The sequence below is a fragment of the Bactrocera dorsalis genome, chromosome 4, assembly GCF_023373825.1.
Source record: "Bactrocera dorsalis isolate Fly_Bdor chromosome 4, ASM2337382v1, whole genome shotgun sequence".
NCBI lineage: Eukaryota > Metazoa > Arthropoda > Insecta > Diptera > Tephritidae > Bactrocera > Bactrocera dorsalis.
This window is the reverse complement of record NC_064306.1, coordinates 28317957-28336888: the sequence shown is the minus strand read 5'-3', so window position 1 is coordinate 28336888 and position 18932 is coordinate 28317957. Positions and strand designations below refer to the sequence as shown.

At 37.4% G+C, this 18932-nt stretch overlaps 3 protein-coding genes across 4 annotated transcripts in view; all 3 read right to left on the bottom strand.

Moving 5' to 3' along the window:
• LOC105225008 (zyxin) overlaps positions 1 to 15149 on the bottom strand; it is a 192142-nt gene extending 176993 nt beyond the window's left edge. The window contains exons 1-2 of the mRNA XM_011203305.4: positions 15009 to 15149; positions 9701 to 10282 (exon numbers count right to left, since the gene is read on the bottom strand). Coding sequence (XP_011201607.3) covers positions 9701 to 10174 — 474 coding nt within the window. The 5' untranslated portion in view covers positions 10175 to 10282; positions 15009 to 15149. The remainder of the gene's footprint in view (positions 1 to 9700; positions 10283 to 15008) is intronic.
• LOC105225009 (histidine--tRNA ligase, cytoplasmic) lies at positions 10545 to 15150 on the bottom strand. Of its 2 annotated transcripts, none has more exons than XM_011203308.4 (5): positions 15009 to 15150; positions 12152 to 12364; positions 11657 to 12085; positions 10986 to 11585; positions 10545 to 10918 (listed from the first exon to the last, which is right to left on the bottom strand). In XM_011203308.4, the coding sequence occupies exons 1-5, from the start codon at positions 15099 to 15101 to the stop codon at positions 10715 to 10717; spliced, it is 1539 nt and encodes a 512-aa protein (XP_011201610.2). In that variant the 5' UTR covers positions 15102 to 15150; the 3' UTR covers positions 10545 to 10714. The 2 variants fall into 2 exon arrangements, with proteins under 2 accessions (XP_011201610.2, XP_011201609.2); XM_011203307.4 differs by lacking the exon at positions 15009 to 15150 and adding an exon at positions 12442 to 12808.
• On the bottom strand, positions 15148 to 18686 carry LOC105225004 (protein SPT2 homolog). Its single transcript, XM_011203302.4, has 5 exons — positions 18455 to 18686; positions 17762 to 18112; positions 16613 to 17696; positions 16423 to 16546; positions 15148 to 16328 (listed from the first exon to the last, which is right to left on the bottom strand). Exons 1-5 carry the CDS (start codon positions 18512 to 18514, stop codon positions 16157 to 16159), a joined length of 1791 nt encoding a protein of 596 aa, XP_011201604.2. The 5' UTR covers positions 18515 to 18686; the 3' UTR covers positions 15148 to 16156.
• Between the last annotated feature and the right edge of the window lie 246 nt (positions 18687 to 18932).

Here is an 18932-nt window from a genome sequence, read left to right as displayed (position 1 = left end):
GGATAAGTGAAGCTATTAGCTATCAAAACCATTTTCAGAAAAAACGATTACCTTGGCTACACCGAATCTAAAATACTCCTCGAAGGCGCATAAATCTATATTGATTTCTTTATAATCTAAGATGCTTTGCCCAATAATCTATGCCAAATTTCGAGAAGATATCTCGTCAAATTAAAAAGTTTACGATACAAAGACTGGATTTCGAAAGTTCAGTTTGTATGCAATCCATATGCTATAGTTGTCCGATTTTAACCAATTTTTCGGAGGCTGTATTTGGTTTGTTCAGTTTTCTGTCAAGTTTGCCGAATATATCTCGTAAAAATTTGGTTTTGATTGTTCAGTTTGTATAGCAGCGAAATCCTATAGTAGCCCAAAATTGAGGGTTTCGAAATAGAGGAACTTATTGAATATTGATTACTTCAATTACATATTCTTTTAATTCATTGAAATAAGATGCTTCTTTATCGATATATTCATTGAAATCAGTAGCTTCTTTATCGATATAAACTTTGTTACCACCAAAATTTTGTGGTTTTGATGCGCATTTTATTAGTTGCTAGTCTCATCAATAGGAAGAGCTTTACTAAGCTGAAGTAACCACGGAATTAGTACTTAAAGATATTGCGTATTGGCAAATTTTCTGATCTTTCAAAACAAGATTGCTTGATACCGCTTTAAATTCTGCAATAGGAACAAAGCTTTTTACTTCGGTAACATCAGAGTTTCACTTAACTTGTAAGTTGTTATTATACAGCATGCTAAAATGGACTCAAACCTTAACTAACCTTAAGTTCACAAGTTTTACACTTTCCTAAAAGTTCAAAAAAAATTTCAACGACAAAAGCCTCCAGGAAAAGGGTAACCACGGTAATTAGTGATATCTATGAACATATGTATGTAGGTATGTACGGAAGTTTTTAGGAAGTTATTAAACCAGTTTGATTAACCTCAGCGGTAGATATAGATCAGTATTCCTAAGGGTAAGTTAATACACACATAATGCCATTCCACATAAGTATAATTACATTTACTCTGTATGATAATATGACCATACGACCTTGAGAAGGTATGATAAGAACCACAGAAATTTTGAAATAAATATACGCTTACATTTACTCACTTAGCTGTCCGCTAATCAGGCTTAGCAGTAGCCGAGCTTGACAAATCCCAAATTTATGACTTAATCCAGATTCGATATAGTTTATCGCAAACTACACATTGCGGTGGGGATGAATTGCTTGCTGTCGCTATAGAATTAGAGATTGCACAAAACTAAACAATGGAGACGTAAGCAAACGAGAAACACTTCCCACGCTCAACCTTGACACCTCATTAATCCATAAATAAGCATAGACGAACAAAACTATTCACGGAGAGGAACTACAATGGACAAGGCGCTAACAAAAAGGCGAGCAACTGCGCCGTCTGTTATGCATTATAAATAAATATTATTAATATTATGCATTGGCAACAACTTTAGAAGGTTACATGCAGAGATATGTATGCCATTGCTTATGGAATTGGGATTGAATGAACCCCTCATAGAGTGTTATGGCGTGTACTGTGAACTCATCAAGTTCAGTAGGAAACCGGCCAACCCCTAATTGAAATTATGCGCCAGTAAAGTCGAATGAAGCTGCGCAGTGGAAACTGGAGTACTTCCACAATTTAAATGCCATGAACGGATAAACAAATGAGGCGGTGAACAAAGTAGAGCGTAAAAAATACCAACCATATCGAATGCAGAGACAAAAGCCATACTAAACGGAAACAAAATGCAGAATTAGGAAAATAGTAAAAAAAAGTACGGAAATTAATATGAAATTTGAATTTAGCAGAAATGAATGCACAGTGTGTGGAGGGCAGGGCAGCGTGATCAAAGGGGAGGAAAGGTGGTGCACGCTAAAGGAAAGCTGTCAACTGCAGTTGTGCAATGGACCAACGAGAAATAACTGCATACATAATTATGGTTATACATATGGTACACACATATGCACATATGTACGTCTGTACATACATTTTTGGGATTTCTCAGGAAACTCTATGCTACTTTGAACTCCAACTGTTTGAAATCGAACGAAAGCATTCAAGCATGACAAATCCATTCAGAAATTTATCCAAATCAACGCACACGCTAGCCGCGCAGTCAATTACATAAATATATTCATGCATATCCACGTATAAAGACCGGAATACATATAAGCAAGTCATGCTTGAAGGTCAGTGATGATGTTTGAAGGGGTAAATATAGGCTGTCAAACACCCGAAGTGTATGTAGGATGACAAATACAATAGAATTTAAATTGAAATTTTTTTAGAAATTTGTATAAAGATATACATACTTATTTTTAGATATTTTTGGATAGTATACCGTTGCCTTGGACAATAATCCGTGCCAAATTTCGGAAAGATATCTTGTGAAATAAAAACTTTTCCCTGAAATGAATTTTTTGGTTTTGATCGTTCAGTTTGTACATAAGCTATATCCTATAATAATCCGATAGCAGCAGTTCTCACAAATGTGTAGCTTCTTGGGGAAAAAACGCGTGCAAAATTTTAGATAGATATTTCAAAAACTCAGGGACTAGTTCACTAATCATTATATACATATATACATATATTTTATAAGGTCTCTGATGTTTTTTTTTTGGATGTTAGATAGATAGATAGACGAGGATTATGTCTATTGTGCCCTCTCCTAAATCACAAAGTCCAATATACTGTTATATGCTAGTGAGGCGAAGTGATTCCTATTTGGAAAGATGGATCCCAGGGCCCTTATCCTGCGTCTCCAAACTGCAATGTAGTCAATTGTTGGTTGTGGGGTTTCAAGAAGCTAATATAAATGCTTCTTCAGCTTGCAGTGGCCAGTGTATAATGAGACAAGTAGCCCGATTTTGTCCCTTGGGAGACTGTTTACATATTTAAACCTGCTGAGGTTATAACCCATTACTAACTTGGCATGGCGCATGCCTTGAATTTGTTGCTAATACCTCTCCCTGCCTTCTACTTCATCCTTGTGGAGCAGTTTCTTTATGGTAGGGGACCCACCACGATGAAGGGTTCAGGTCATATCTTGTTTGTGGATGCTGCGTAGCGGGCGAATCCAGTTCATTACCGGCTATAACTTTGTTACCGGGTACCCAGATAAGGCGCACTTGGTTACGTTCGGCCAGGCTATTCAGCCATTCTCTACACACTCCTGTACCAGTAGCGATTTGATCTCATAGGCAGAAACAGCTTTAAGTGCCGCTTGACTATCACTAAGTATGGTTATACGTTCGTTGCGATAGTTGCGTTGGCGGTTATCTCTTTCCATAGCTATGGAGAGTTTGGTGCGTGGTCCAGCGACTCCTGTAGCAATTGTCTATGACGTTTTTAAGCCGTCGGTGTACCACTTGATTGTACTATGCCTAAGCAGTAGCTTGAGAGGGGAATCATTCCATTCAGCTTTCCTGCTAAGGATAACCTTGAACTTCTTGGTGAAGTTTACCCTTTTGGTAATACTGTCTCTTGGGAGAAGAGCCAATGGTATTGCATAGCTAAATCGATTCAGCTCGCAACGCTGGATTGAGATTCCTTACCTCTACCACACCTTTCTGCGATAGTTGGAGCCCTACCGAAGTCTGCGAAACTTTTGAGACTCAAGCCACCGCCCCATACGTAATTATTGGTCATCATCTAACAATCCTTGGCTTGCAGCCACATTATTTACCAGCTAGACGAAGCAGTATTTGACTATATAGGTCATCTCTACCTCTCTGCCTCCAAGGCTGAGGTTCCTGAAGCCGGACAGGAACCTACGTCTCTTAAACGGAACGATGGTTCTTAGAGGGGTGGATGTTCAGCTCAACTCCACTGGGCCATCCTTTAGCCAGGTTTAAACCTCTTTTTATTAAAATTACCCCTGGCTAAAATAACAATGTCATCTTTGACAGCGAGACACACTGTCAGTTAGCAAAGCTAGTAGGTCGTCCACGACAAGGCTCCTTTTGGGTGTTATGAAATTCGTGGAAAACTTATCATACCCTGTTCACTTTATAAATATGTTTATAAATGTAATAACAATTATAAAATTTTGTAATCCAAGTTGTAATTTAATGCGTATTCCGAAATACCAGTACTATATTTCATTGTTACTTTCGTTAATCTTGTTAAAAAGAGAATTACAGACTCGTTAACACGAAAACGCGGACCTCTCCTTTATACCAAAGAATGCTCTCAGTTCAGATTTTCAACCAGATTTTGATCAGTATAACATACTTGTCGAAGCTTAAGCAGATGATACGGTCAAAAAAGTCCCTGGAGATTACAAATATTTGTGCTAATGACTTTGGATGCGCCAGGTACAGGGAAAAGTCGTTTAGTCTTAACCGTAAACATTATGGACCATGTAGATCAGGACTCTACTGTCAATGATTCAGGATATTTGGACTATCAGTGTTTTACTTTGACCGCATGCGATTGCGATGGGTTTCGCGGATTTAGAAAAATCGATTTGTCATTCGAGTCTTGTCTTTGGTATACTCGTAAAAATCGGGCAGTGGAATGAAAGAGCGTTTCAATGCTAAATGCGGTGAATATTATCATTCAACAGCGACCGTCAAAAACTGGATAAACTATCGAAAAGGGCTATCACGAAGGCTTGCTTATGTTAAAAGACGCTATCCGTTGACGCTATCAATGGTCGATTAAAAATGCACGAGATAACTGAGACACTAGATATCTAAAAAACCGGGTGGGTCGTAAACATAGATCCTCTAGTACACTCTAGAGACCCAAGAACAGTTGGAACTGTGGTATTTATCCGTCAAACCTGCTTCGAAGAAGGCGAAGACTTGGATATATGCCAGACAGCTAAATCTAAGAATATTAGACAAAATATCCCACTTTTCGAATAAATAGTAGCGGAACCAAGCATAGTAAAATCTTCTCTCCAGTAACTCTCCACTTAAATTACATATTACAAAAATTACGATTATTGCAAGGAAAATAAGTTAAATAATTGAAATTGGTAACCCTATTTTTGATGTTCTGCCCCCAGAATTTCCAATGTTTCCCTTCGTGATAGGTTGGCATTAATCTGCTTAGCCATGCTTGGTTTGTATTGTTTATAGACACATTTTCAAATTTTATTCAATGTGTTTTTGTAACAATTTCGGTTAAAAAATTCAAAATCAATTGTGAAAAATTTGTGTAGAAAATGAAACTTACAATTAAAAATTTAGACCACAAGAGTTTCGTAATCAACACCTACGGCTTGAAAACTGTTTCCGATTTAAAACGTAAACTCTACAATGTAGCCGTTACAAATCTTCTACCCGAACGACAACAACTGCTCTATGCGGGACGCGTGTTGAAAGACAACAAATTGCTCTCTTCCTATTCCATAGATGAGCGTAAGTTTTTGTTGGTCATGGCAAGAAAGCCTTGGAGAACGTCGAACACTGGTGAAACAATCCAGCAAACCACCAACAATAATAACAATAACAACAAAAACAAATGTATGATAGAAAAAACTGGGCAAAAGCCCGTAAACGTTGGTCAAGGTGATGAATTAAATAACAAAGGAACGCCAAAAGATATGAAAGAACAAAGAAGAGTGCGTATAAAACACATTAAAAAGAAGCGAAACAGCAAAATTTTGATGGCAAAAAGTTCGATAAAATTGAAGGCTTCCAAAAGCGTAGCAAAGAAAAGACATATGTCACAAAATAAATTTAAAACTAGAACATCGTCAAGCGCTTCCTCATCACACGAAGATAGCCGAGCAAACAATAAAACACGACAGGATTCAGCAAGCTCTATAGAATCAAACGATTCGAAGCAAGCAAGTTGTCGTTGTCACAAGGTCAAAATAGCAACTAACAACAAAACAATGACGTCAACGAAATCCTTATTGAGCACCAACAGATTGCGCGTAACGAAGAAAGCCAGCAAAATGCAGGCAACGAAGCGAAAAATATTGAAAAAATCGACACAAAACCGAGTTTGCGATGAGCACGTACTGCGACAAATTGTGGCGATGGGCTACAGTGAGGATGATGTACGACGCGCTCTAGTCGCTAGCTTCAACAATCCCAACGAAGCTGTCGATTACCTTATAGAGCAGGTGCAAGAGCGCGTCGGACACCAAACCGCAGTAAAACAGAAGCAGCAGCAGCGGCGGCCACAAACCGCAAATCAGCACAAAGCTAAAACAACGGAGCAGACGAAGCACAATCAAGCGAACGCCCTGGCATTTCTGCGACAAGATCCAGACTTCAAGAATCTGCGACGCCTTCTGCGAAAGCGGCCGAACGTGCTACAGGACGTCATAAGGCGTATCGATGAAACCCAGCCGGAGTTGTTGTTAATGCTGAAGGAGCATGAGAGTGAGTTTCTGCAGTTGTTGCACGAAAGCAGTGCGGAATCGGAGGATGAGCAGTGTAGCCATTGCAACTACAATAACATGCATATCTCGCCGGAGGAGGAGAAGCATATAGCGCGTTTGGTGCGCATGGGCTTTAAGCGTCAGATGGTGATCTTGGCCTTCATCGCTTGTGATCGTAATGTCGAGAGGGCTGTGGACTATCTTTGTCGCATCGATGACATACACATTTGAGCGCTGAAACCGGTGAGATTTTGGAAGGTACTAAATATATAAAGTCAGATTTAATTAATTTTTTTTTGAAAATTTCTTGTATTTTTATCAGTCAAATACTTTTAACTGAATAAATTTTAGGTTGCCCGTCGCAACCCCAAAAACATATATCAAAATAAATGCAGTGAACAAAAAAAAAAAGAAATGCACTTGCGTAAATTTACCTGAAGTTCCACAACAACAAACATACAAATTAAAAATATGCAGTTATTCATTTATTTACAGTAACGTTGATGGGATGATAGCCTCGTGGGGGTTAATGTTGCGTAATCCTATTTATTTAATCGTTTCCACATTTTATTGCCTCAATTTATCGCAAGGGATGAGTCATTTCAGCCCTTTCAGTTATCAATGCATCTTAGCGAGCGATCAATGTTTTGTTGCTGTGTTGCGCATGTGCAGTTTGATGGTTTCGGTTGATTTTTAAGCACAAAGTCAAATAAGAGAAAGGGTTGATAAATAGCTAATGGAACTCCGTACAAATTAAGGGTAGTTGATTGGAATTCTCTAAATCTAAGAGCTGAGATTAACAGTAATTTAATATGTACCGAAATGCAGGAAAAGGAAATCACAACAGCATGTTTACAAATAAACAATGCCCACAATTAGGGGCCTGACAAAGTCGAAAGTTAATTGTTCTTATCGGAGGAAGCAATTATAAAATTTTGTTCTTGTTGTTGTAACTGTAGATCCCCTTAAGGTTCAGATAAGTTGTCATCGAGGTCATCCAACGTTGGGTCCCGGGAATGTGCGGTTTCGGCGGGTCGGATCATAGGGAGAGGAGTTCAAAGAGGTGGTTAGAGTCATGTGGGGACTCGTTGCATGCTGGACATATATTTGGTTTGTCGAGGTCGATTCTGGATAAGTAGGAGTTCAACCTGCTACAGTATCCAGAGCGAAGCTGCTCTAATTCCAACGTCAGCCGGTTCTACGTTACCGGAATTGACCCGGATTTTATCCAACCAAGGGCTGAGGTTTCAGACAAGGTGATTCCCTATCGTGCGACTTTTTCAACCTGCTTCTGGAGAAAATAGTTCGGGCTGCATAACTCAATAGAGAAGGTACCATCTTCTATAAGAATGTACAACTGCTGGCGTATGCCGATGATATTGATATCATCGACCTCAACACCCGCGCCGTTAGTTCTGCTTTCTCCAGACTGGACAAGGAAGCAAAAGAAATGGGTCTGGCAGTGAAAGAGGGCAAGACGAAAAATCTCGCGACTTGGCACTCACGTCACTGTTGACAGTCTTAACTTTGAAGTTCTAGATAATTTCGTCTATCTTGGAACCAGCGTAAACACCACCAACAATGTCAGCCTAGAAATCCAACGCAGGATAACTCTTGCCAACAGGTGCTACTTCGGACTAAGTAGGCAATTGAGAAGCAAAGTCCTCTCTCGACAAACAAAAACCAAACTCTATAAGTCACTCATAATTCCCGTCCTGCTATATGGTGCAGAGGCCTGGACGATGTCAACAACAGATGAGTCGACGTTGCGAGTTTTCGAGAGAAAAGTTCTGCGAAAGATTTATGGTCCTTTGCGCGTTGGCCACGGCGAATATCGCATTCGATGGAACGATGAGCTGTACAGATATATGACGACATTCACATAGTTCAGCGAATTACAAGGCAGCGGCTACGCTGGCTAGGTCATATTGTCCGAATGGACGAAACACTCCAGCTCTGAAGGTTTTCGACGCAGTACCCGCCGCGGGAAGCAGAGGAAGACCTCCACTCCGCTGGAAAGACCAAGTGGAGAAGGACTTGGCCTCGCTTGGAATATCCAATTGGCGCCACGTAGCGAAAAGAAGAAACGACTGGCGCGCTGTTGTTGACTCGGCTATAATCGCATAAGCGGTGTCTACGCCAATTAAGAAGAAGAAGAAGGGCTGTTTTTTCGTTTGTTTGTTGGTCCGATCAATTTGAAATTTTCAGAAGACCTATCAAATATAAAATTTCTGAAAATAATTTTATTTTTTAAGCCACTGTGAGGAAAAGCAGAAAAATCGCCCTCATCGCCAGACACTTTTTTCCAGAAGTCATTCAAGAGATCGGCTACGGGATCAAGAGAATCCAAAATTTTCAAAACGATTCTCCGATTATTAAAGTATATTAAATTTTGTAAATGTACATGTAATGCCTCTCCGAAAAAAATCTCAAAAACACGCGAGAGAAAACGAGAAAAAGCTTGAAATAAAAGATGGTTTTCCTTCGTCAACGGACTGAAATTAGTTCGTCAGACCGTCTTAAAAAAGTACGACAGCTGTTCAAAATTTAAACCACATGGACAAAGTAAACCGTTACTACAATACAATGAGTGATGCTTTGAAAAGAAAATTGAGCTGAGAGTGAAGTGTGAGTCAATCGAAAATCAATTATTCGAGAACTATTGAGAGCGAAACATAACTGCTGTTCAAAAGTAAAAAAACATGGACAAAGTAAACCGTTACTACAATACAATGAGCTGAGAACGAAGAGTCAGTCAATCGAAAATCAATTATTCGAGAACTATTGAGAGCGACGAGTACCGGGCTTGAATATGCCCTTCGAATCAAACCTTCATTTGCGATTATTGAAAATCTTGCGGTAGATGGCACCAGGTGTGTTAGAGGATTGTGTTAGTAAAGGTTACATATGCAAAGGGGTAGTTTGTGGTAAGCGAAGAGTTGGATGATCGTTGTCTGTATATGGAACTATGTATATGCCCGATTTCATATAATTCAATTTTAAATATCTCTAATGGAGCGACGATGAGATGAGAGAATGACACTCGAAAAATTCGCCGAAACCGAAAAACCCAAAGTTGAACTCACTGAAGACGCTCAAAAAACTTTTCTAGTCCGGGTCAAATTTGATCACATGGTAATTAAGGACTTAAAAATCTCTAATCCCAACAATGAAAAAGTATGTTCAAAACGTTGTCGACAAACAAAGTTAACTATTCGTGGTATTAAGGATAACCAACATATTTTCTTTTCATCGGATTACTTTTTCATTTACTCAACAAACGGTTTTATAATTACTTAGGTTAACCGAAATTCAATTATCACTTACCTTAAAGCTCATTTGTACATTCGGCGAATTCGCCATCGACGGCATTTGCATTGCTTTGGTATTTGTTGTTGCTGCTGCACCAGTTGTTGCTGTAGTTTTCTCGTTGTTCTGTTGTTTAGTTGTGGTTTTATTTTTTCTTTTCGTATAAGTGCGTTTGGTGCGCTTGTAACGTCTTGGCCGACAGTTGAGAAACTCAATTTCATGCTCGTTCACCGCCGGCGGCGGGGGTACCGGTGCCGATACCGGCGCATAACCCATATAATCGAAAGTATTTACATTCGGCATGACATTGCCAAGATTTTGTGGTTGTAATTCTAGCTGCGGATATTGTGGCTGGTATTGTTGGGTTTGTTGCATGGTCTCGTAGATCATTGTGCTCGCATCGAAGGGTGCCGGCGGTGTCACCGTTGTAACACCACCACTGGCGTTAACATTCTTAAAGCGGCCGGTCATTGCGTTTAGATATTCCGGCATTTTTTCACTTTATTGTTTATGTCTGTTTTTATTATTTGTTTACACTGTAGTTTGGGTTTTAGGTAAAAAGTTTGGTGTCTTGGGGTATTATGAAATTTTGCTGTTTAGCTGCAATAAAATTTACAATTTTTGTTATAAAATTTAAGATAAAAGATTGTATCGAATATCGCTAAAGTAAATACTAATAAATATATAATTATTAAATTTTTGTTTACTATTTTTTTTTTTAATTTTATTATTTAATTTCTTTTTATTTAAAATTTTGGTAATACATATTTTTAATTTTTTTTATTTTTTTTTTTAATTTTTATTTTACTATTTTTTGTCATGCTCTATGCAACAATTTACCTGTGTAAAAGAAACAACAACATTTTTTATTTAAGCCCAGTAAATGCCTTTTTATTTGTGAATTCATTTAATTTTTATGTTATCCTTCTGTATCGCATATTTTTAATTTACTTGTAATTATATTTTGTGATAAATAAATAATTCAATCTATTGTAGCCTGCTTATAGTTATCACGCAAGTAGCTCAAGCAATTTAATTGTTCAAACGCTTCTTTATCTCTTTCCCCAATTCGGCCAGTGTTATCTCCTCCTCCTTGCGTGTACTCACTTCACGTAACTTCACAACGCCTTTGGACAATTCCGAGTCGCCAAACACGACTGCGTAAGGTATTTGATTTTCCTCACAGTATTGCAACTGCACTAGCAACTTAGGATTAAGCTTATAAGAGTGTTCAGCCTTTAGAGAAATAACACATACATTAAATGCCAACCTAGTTAAATATAGTGAAATATACAGCTCTCACCTTAATGCCTTGATCCCAGAGGCTATTTAAAATGCTCAAACGCTTTTCGTGCAAGCCTTTATGTGCCGATGCTACATACACCTCCACCTCATTGGTGCGTGTCTTTACGCCGGCTGCCGCATTTTTGGCTTCCAATACTGAGAAGATACGTTCCACACCAATGGAGACGCCAACGCATGGCACCTGCTTGCCCTTGGGGTCGAACATGCCGACCAAGTTGTCATAACGTCCACCGCCAGCCACTGAACCGACAGCGCCTTGTTCCTCCGCAGCATCAGCACCATTCTGCACAATCTTCGGCTCGGCCTTTAGCACACACTCATAAATAACGCCGGTATAGTAGTCCAGGCCGCGTGCCAGACTCAAGTCGAAGCTAATCTTTGGCGACAAACCCATAGCATCGCAGTACTTCAGCAGCAGCTGCATGCTCTCCAAACCTTTAACAGCACTAGACACAGATTTCAATTTTTCATCAGCTTGCAGCTGTGCCACAAGCTCAATACCGCCACTCAGACGCACATATTCACCAATTTTATCAGCAGCGACCGCATCCAGACCCTTTTCCTCAATCATTTCCTTACGCACTTCAGCCCAAGGAGACTTAAAGAGAATAACAAAGTCATACATGAAATACATTATAATTAAGGATTTGTTTATTTTGTGCAACTCACCTTATCCAACTTATCTACGGCAGAGCAAATAGTGCGGAACTTATCCGCAGGTACACCGCACGCCTCGAACATGCCATCCAATAATTGCCGATGATTAATTTTAATCACATATTCGCCAATGTCCAATGTATCCAGCACCTCAGAAACAATTTTCACGCACTCCGCATCTGGCAGCATGGGATCAAAAGTGCCGGCAATATCGAAATCGCATTGATAGAATTCACGATAACGACCGCGTGTCATAGCGGGATTATCACGCCGGTATACTTTGGCGATATGGTAGCGCTTTAAAGTAGATATTTTACTCATAGCCAGGTAACGTGCTAGGGGCACAGTCAAGTCATAGCGTAACGACAAAATTTCGCCACCTTGATCTTTGAGATCGTAAATGAGTTTGGAATCCTCACCATACTTGCCAGTGAGCACTTCCTGTAAGTAATTACAAAATAATAAATTTATATTAAAGAGATGTTAGTGAGTTCGGCGCACACTAACCTTCAACTCAAATACAGGCGTATCGATGGCTTCGCCACCATGTTTCTTAAAGACCGCCACAATCTTATCCAGCACGCCCTGCCGCAACATCATCTGCTGTGGCGAATAGTCGCGCGTACCTTTTGGCGTCTTCAGCGTAAACTTCTGCGGCGTTGCGGGGCCATCGCCGAGCTTCGCTTTCAACGCTAACAAACGCGCTACCTCTTCATCTATCTGAAAATCCAATAAAAATAATACAGTTTCGGTTGCACAAATTGTATACATTATTTAATGCATGTACTAAAGCTAACCTGCGTCAGTTGTTGTTCTAGCAGAGTTGCCTCTTCATCAGTCTCATTATTGCTGTTGATTGCGTGGCTTTTCTTTTTTCTATATGAAATTTGATTTGTTGGAGCACTTTTGAATTGCCCCACCTTATGGTTGGTGGCGCAGTGACGACACGTTTGCTGATCTGCGGGCCCGAATTTTCGCTCGCCGCTGAACGTTGTACACACAAATGAGGACCAATTTGTTATTGGCCGACTTTTTGTATGACCAATTAAGTAAGCAGTTTGACGGCCAATCGAACGCAACATTTTTTTGTTTTGTTTTCTTTAATCGTTAATAGGATTCTATAGTTTTACTGATTATTTCGTTTACAAAATTTTACTCAATATGAGTTCGAATAATCTTGTGTGGAGAATTTTTTGGTAAAGATTTAATAAAACGCGCCGATTTGTTTAAACCTAAACAACAACAATAATGAAACTGATTAGAAATTGTCTCCGAGTGGAAAAAAAACAAACATATTCTTAGAAAAATTCGTAACTTACGATGCTATTTTTTACTGTTAATAGTTGACGCGCATAAACAACAACAGAGATTATTTACAAACATATTAAGCAAAATTATTTATTGATGAAAATGAAGCATTACTAAGCGTGAGGTTAATGAAATGGAAAAGTGTGAATGAAGATGATGTGTTATGTAAACAGATATGTATAATTGAAAAAGGATATACAAGGTATTAATTTACACAAATTATGGTGCGTCTAAAACCAAAATATATTAAAAAAACTAATTGCGTTTAATTTTTTAAATATGAAATCGTTTGTGCTCTCTTAAAACTCAATTGGAATTGAAATTTTGTTTTATGTGATTGCAACATTCCGTTATATGAGCATGTGTCAACGACCGTGTGAAAATTAGTTACATTACCACATAATAATGAAATGAAAATGTTATAATTTTAACTTACGAGACTAAATTCTACGAAGGGAGACTATTTAAAATTTTTTTTCTAAAATATTGCATTCCATCGGCCACAAATTGCTGCGTTGGAACACTTCAATATGATTGAATATTTAAAGTTATACGTTGTTTAAACATATTCTCTTTATATGATAAAAATATAAGAAATAGTTTATAAATATTTGTATGTATAATAACATACCTACCTGAAATATGTTATAAATAACAAACAAAAATAATAAACCGAGTATTCATAGAAAATTAAGCTTTGTTTATGAATACTCATAATATACTAATTTTAAAAAGTAAGTAAATATGGCAAAACAATATTTTGCAAAAATTATTCCACAAGAGTATAATTTAGAGAAGTAATGAATGTTATGATCAAGAAGGAAATATACATATGTATATAGATATACATGCATACCTACATATGTACATAGTATGCATGTATTTGGAATACTTAGACATTTTGGCTTCTAATTAGCTTCACTTAGTGTATAGTGATCTTCTGTCAAACATACATACATACATTACACTAGAATCTAGGTAGATGCATACATACATATATAGTATATGCGAAAATTCATATGCAACCCAATAAGACTAAAATCCGGTTTAGTAGAAGAATAAGATGCCACTCGTCTAAATGCTTGTGCATGTCCATATTGTAATGTGTTACGAAATTTCAAGGTAATTGGAGCGCCAGCTTAAGCATCATAACCAATCCAGAATTGTAGTGCATTCTCGCATTCAAGTTCAAAAAAATATAAAAAATTAATTGACGCAAAAATCAAAGCCAGTTTAGGAGGCATGAAACAAGTTGATCTGTAGACTATGGCTGCACGCGGCAAGCCCCTAAAAATGAATACCCACGATACCGTTACACGTAACCGCCGTTCTCATATGTATAAACGACATTACTTTTGCTTGCAGAGCATAATATGGATGTGTGTACATTTTTCTTTAACAAAACATAAAAATGCTATTAGTGCTTTTGAACACTAGAAACCGGTCCATGGCACTGCATTCAAATAGTATATACAAGGTGCCTCAGCAATAACAATAGTCATTACTTATTTTAGTTGCTGGCCAATTCGATTCGAAAGTGAATGTTTGACGAAAATCTGCCAGCAATACAGACTTACATTGTGTATTTTGTGGTAATTTTAGGTAACCAGTCAAGCAGTCTGCATAGCCAAAGCGCAGCAGTCAAAGCTTCCCTCCCCCCGCACGAAACGCTCTATTACATTCATTATTAATTATGGTAGACGCGAGTCAATGCTGCTGCAGCAATGAATCACCCGAAGACAGTAGATACCCTGTCAAAAACTAACAACACCAACAACAGTGAAACAATGAGGGTTTTTGGTTTGAAGGTTTTTGCAAGACATTCTAATTATCTGATGAAATCTCTAAAAAAATTAACGAATATTTTTTAATTTAGAAATGTGTACCAACTATTATTATATACATTTACTTTTGAATATATATACATATAAATGCGTGATGAAGTATTTTGTTTAGTAACTTGACTTAAATATGGGTTCAAGAATAAGAAAATGATAACAAATAGAACACCAATATGATTTGAGTCTCGGGAAAACAGCTGCAGTGATGAGCTTACCTTTTCTTTGGTTTCCTTGGCTGCTTTAAGTTTTCTAACTAAATCGCCTTGAATTTTAATTTCTTCGAGTATCTGTTCACGCGTCTCACTCATTCTATTCTACACAGGTGTTAGTTTTTTCTAATTCACAATTTTAATGTATATTGTTTTTTTTTTTTACAGATGCAGTCCCGTTTTTTAGTTCGTTCGATGCAAATTATTTCTCACTTTAAATTTACACTCACTTAGCACACTACTCTACTTATAGAAATAGTTGATTGCTATTTGTATTATTTCATTCAATATTCACTTATTTTATTTATATAAAATAATGCAAAAAAATGTATTACCAAGCACAAAACGCACACGCGGTGGAAAATGCAAGTTGAACGAATACGTTGCTGTTGCGGAAAAGGTAAATTATTTGACAGTTCGTTTTGACATTTCTTTTGTCGACTGTCCTCGGAAATAAGCTGAGAGTTGCCCAATTGTATGCACTGAGCAATAAATATACAAAAGTTCAAAAATAGGCCGAACTTCCAACAAATTGGGTTTGATGGTAATGACATTTTGACAGTTAACTTATTTTAAGTAAACTGGCGCTCCCACGGCAATTGGGTATGTAACAAGTTCCAATGAGAACAAAACCAACTAGTGATTTACAAACACAACGCACCCCTTGGAAGTTGAAGCTTAATTATGTGCTTTACAATGTTAGCGGCAATTGATGCTGTCACTTTGTTGATAAATATATTTGTATTTCCCCCTTCTTATGTGTGTGCGTATATTCTCTCTATGGGCTAAATCACAATAATGATAAAGAAATAACGTTTTTTGTTTAATAATTGCAAAATTTTATTTTTCACTTTTAATAGTTGTATTTACGTATACAATTCAAATAAACTTTTAGCGAAAATCTTAAATAAACGTACATATGTAAATGTTTATGTACAGTAATATATAAAAATATTGTGGCTAGTTTAGACTAATTGAAAGCAAAGCATTTCTCACAATAAAAACAAATAAAAATTTTAACAAAGTTTGTATAAATTGGGGAAAGCAGTAAAAACAACCAATTAACCCAATATAATTTAAATTGTAGTTACATAATAATTAATGATATTGCGAACTATTTTACTCAAGTACTCAAGTACTTTTCATGCGTTAACTTATAGTTTTCGCTTTTTCGCCAACATCTTGCGACGTTTTTCGATCGCCTCCAATTTCATGTCCTCCAAGTCTTCTTGTATTCCTATTTTTTTACTAATATATTCCTCACGCTGCACTTGCGCAAAGTTGGATTCCATAGCAGCATCATCATCATCATCTAAATCACGATACCTACACACAAACAAAGAAAACAAAATTTGTTAAATTCTTTCCCAACAACGACGAGTAACAATTGAATAAGAAATTCAATGTTCTATTTACTTACTTTTGTTTATCATAGCCAAATATAGCACGTATATGTGATGAAACATCTTCTTCTTCATCACCATCGTCAATAAAGTCGTCCATCTCTGAATCGTATTCCGAATCATCATCTTCAATACGCAGTCCTATTAAAAGAGAATAAAATTTATTTTTAGTCTATGCTTTCTTATATTATATATTTTGAAACTCACTTTTATTTGGTTGTGGCTTCTTTGTTTCCCTGCCGCGATTGCGCTGCACATCAGACGGTGGAAACTGCCGCGTCTTTTGCACGTCTGGAGGAGGAAACTGACGCGGTTTCACAGATTTCATATCACGGGGTGGAAACTCGCGAGTTGCACCATTATATGGATTCTTACTCGTCGAGCTGCCATAAGGATTCTTACTGCTGCTGCTGCTGCTGCTGGCTGAAGCACTGGTACCCGATTTTGTACTAACTGACGAAGGTTTATATGCAGCGGAATGAGATTGTTTGGCACTTGTTGAAGAAATAGCTGAGGCGGATGTACTCTTCGCATGTGAACTCAATATGTCGTTTTGTGATGATATTGATGTCGATGCGGAGGAAGGATGTTGCTTTTTAATACCATTAGTCCCGCTAACAATAGTTGAAGACTTAACAGCAGAACTTTTATTATATGAGGATTGTGCTGTCGTTGTAGGCGTAGACTTGGTTTGGTTTAATTTTGGGATACGTCCATTTGGTTCCATTCGATTGGGCGCATTCGACGACGCCGTACCGTTTTCTCGGCGTTCTTTTCCCGAACTGGCTCCAAGAGTGCGTTCCTTTTCTCGTTCTCGATCTCTGCGTTCACGTGCTTCCTTAGCCCGCTGTCGCTCCTCCATTTCCTTCTTCTCCTTCATTGTCAACAAACGTTCTGGCTCTTTTTTCTTAACAACTGGCACTATTTCAACCGGTTCATGCTGTTTTTGCTCAGCTAATTTCAGTAAAGCTTGAAAGTCCATTGGAGGTGGTGGTGGTTTACGATTTTTTTTACGATTTTGTTCCTCTTCTCGTTTTTTTCGTTCCTCTTCACGCCGTTCTGCCTCAGGATCATAAAGAGGTTTGGAAGAACTTGATCGACTTATACTGGGTTCCTTAATACTGTTACTTAAACTAGTGCTACCATGCGCTATTCTTTGTCCTTTAAGACCTCTTTTTTCTTCAATTTCACGTGTAATGGCCGCTTTTACCCGTTCCTTTGTTCCTGACAGGTCTCTTAGCGATTGAGGTCTACTTGGTGCAAAGCCTTTGTCCTCTTTTACGTCTTTCACCTATATAAATGTAAGATGATTTTAGTACAAAAAACACTTATTATTAATAGATATACAACACATACCTTTTCTATATATTTTGCATAAAAAGCATTTGCTTCGGTTGAAACATATCCATAATCATCCTGATCGGGCTGCTCAGGTCCGGACATCGTAACAGCTGTATGATCTGTATTTATTGCATCGTCCAACACCGATTTATTGGCAGATTTTGTGACTTTTAGCATTTTTCTTATCTTATTTTTTGATTTCTCATCTCGCATTGCCAATAGGTTAGCAAGCTTTTGTTGTTTTTCTTTTTCTCGTTCACGCTCCTCCTGCTCACGTTTTTGTAAAAACTTTTGTATGTTCGCCGACAGTTTCTTCTCCTTTGATTCTTTTTTCGGTGGAGCAAATTTAGTGCTATAATATTTACCCTAGACAATAAAAATATTTTTATTTAGTTCCACATAGTACACGATTGATAATAATGATAATATTGACAATGGAGTTAGGCAGAAGACAGTTTAATTAGAAATACACTGATTTGGAAGTTAAACAATCCACCAATCAGCCAGAGTCTTATCATGTATGCACCAGGGTTAACCAGTAAAAACGTTGACAAACTGATGTTTTTTATGGAATTCATTTTCATGAAAGTATAATTTGTAGTAACTGTTCCTAAAGAATACATGATCCTGCCACGTATTAACCATTATTTAATTGCTTCAATTTGGGTGGAATTGAGCCCACTGAACAGCTGTTGGCCGTATTCTTACCTCATTTTTACTGTTTTCACTATTTTTCTTTGCCACATGCAGCAAAGTTCCGAAATCCATTTTGAATAATTTTTTATAGAGATTTAGATTATTTTTTCTTTTAAATGAGCTTAATACTAAGCAGTTACATGTATATTAAAAATGTCGCGTTACTTTTACGATTTTGCAAAATTCGAGAACATGAAATCTGAACTAATTTTTTATGAAGACTGATAGAAAATGACCCTTGCTGACAGATATATATTATGATCCGATAAATAGTTGCAAAAAATACCTCAGGGATGATTTTTTGTAGGGTTGCCAGATTTGAGAAAATTTAAATTTATTGTGTTTTCTCAAAATTCACCACGATGATAAATCTCTATTGTAACAAACAGTTTTAACATTTTTCTTTTATTTTTTATATTTGACATTTATTAAAAGATTGACGTTATTTTTTGCTGTTGCTAGAGAGATAAATAATTTAAATTTAAAGCTT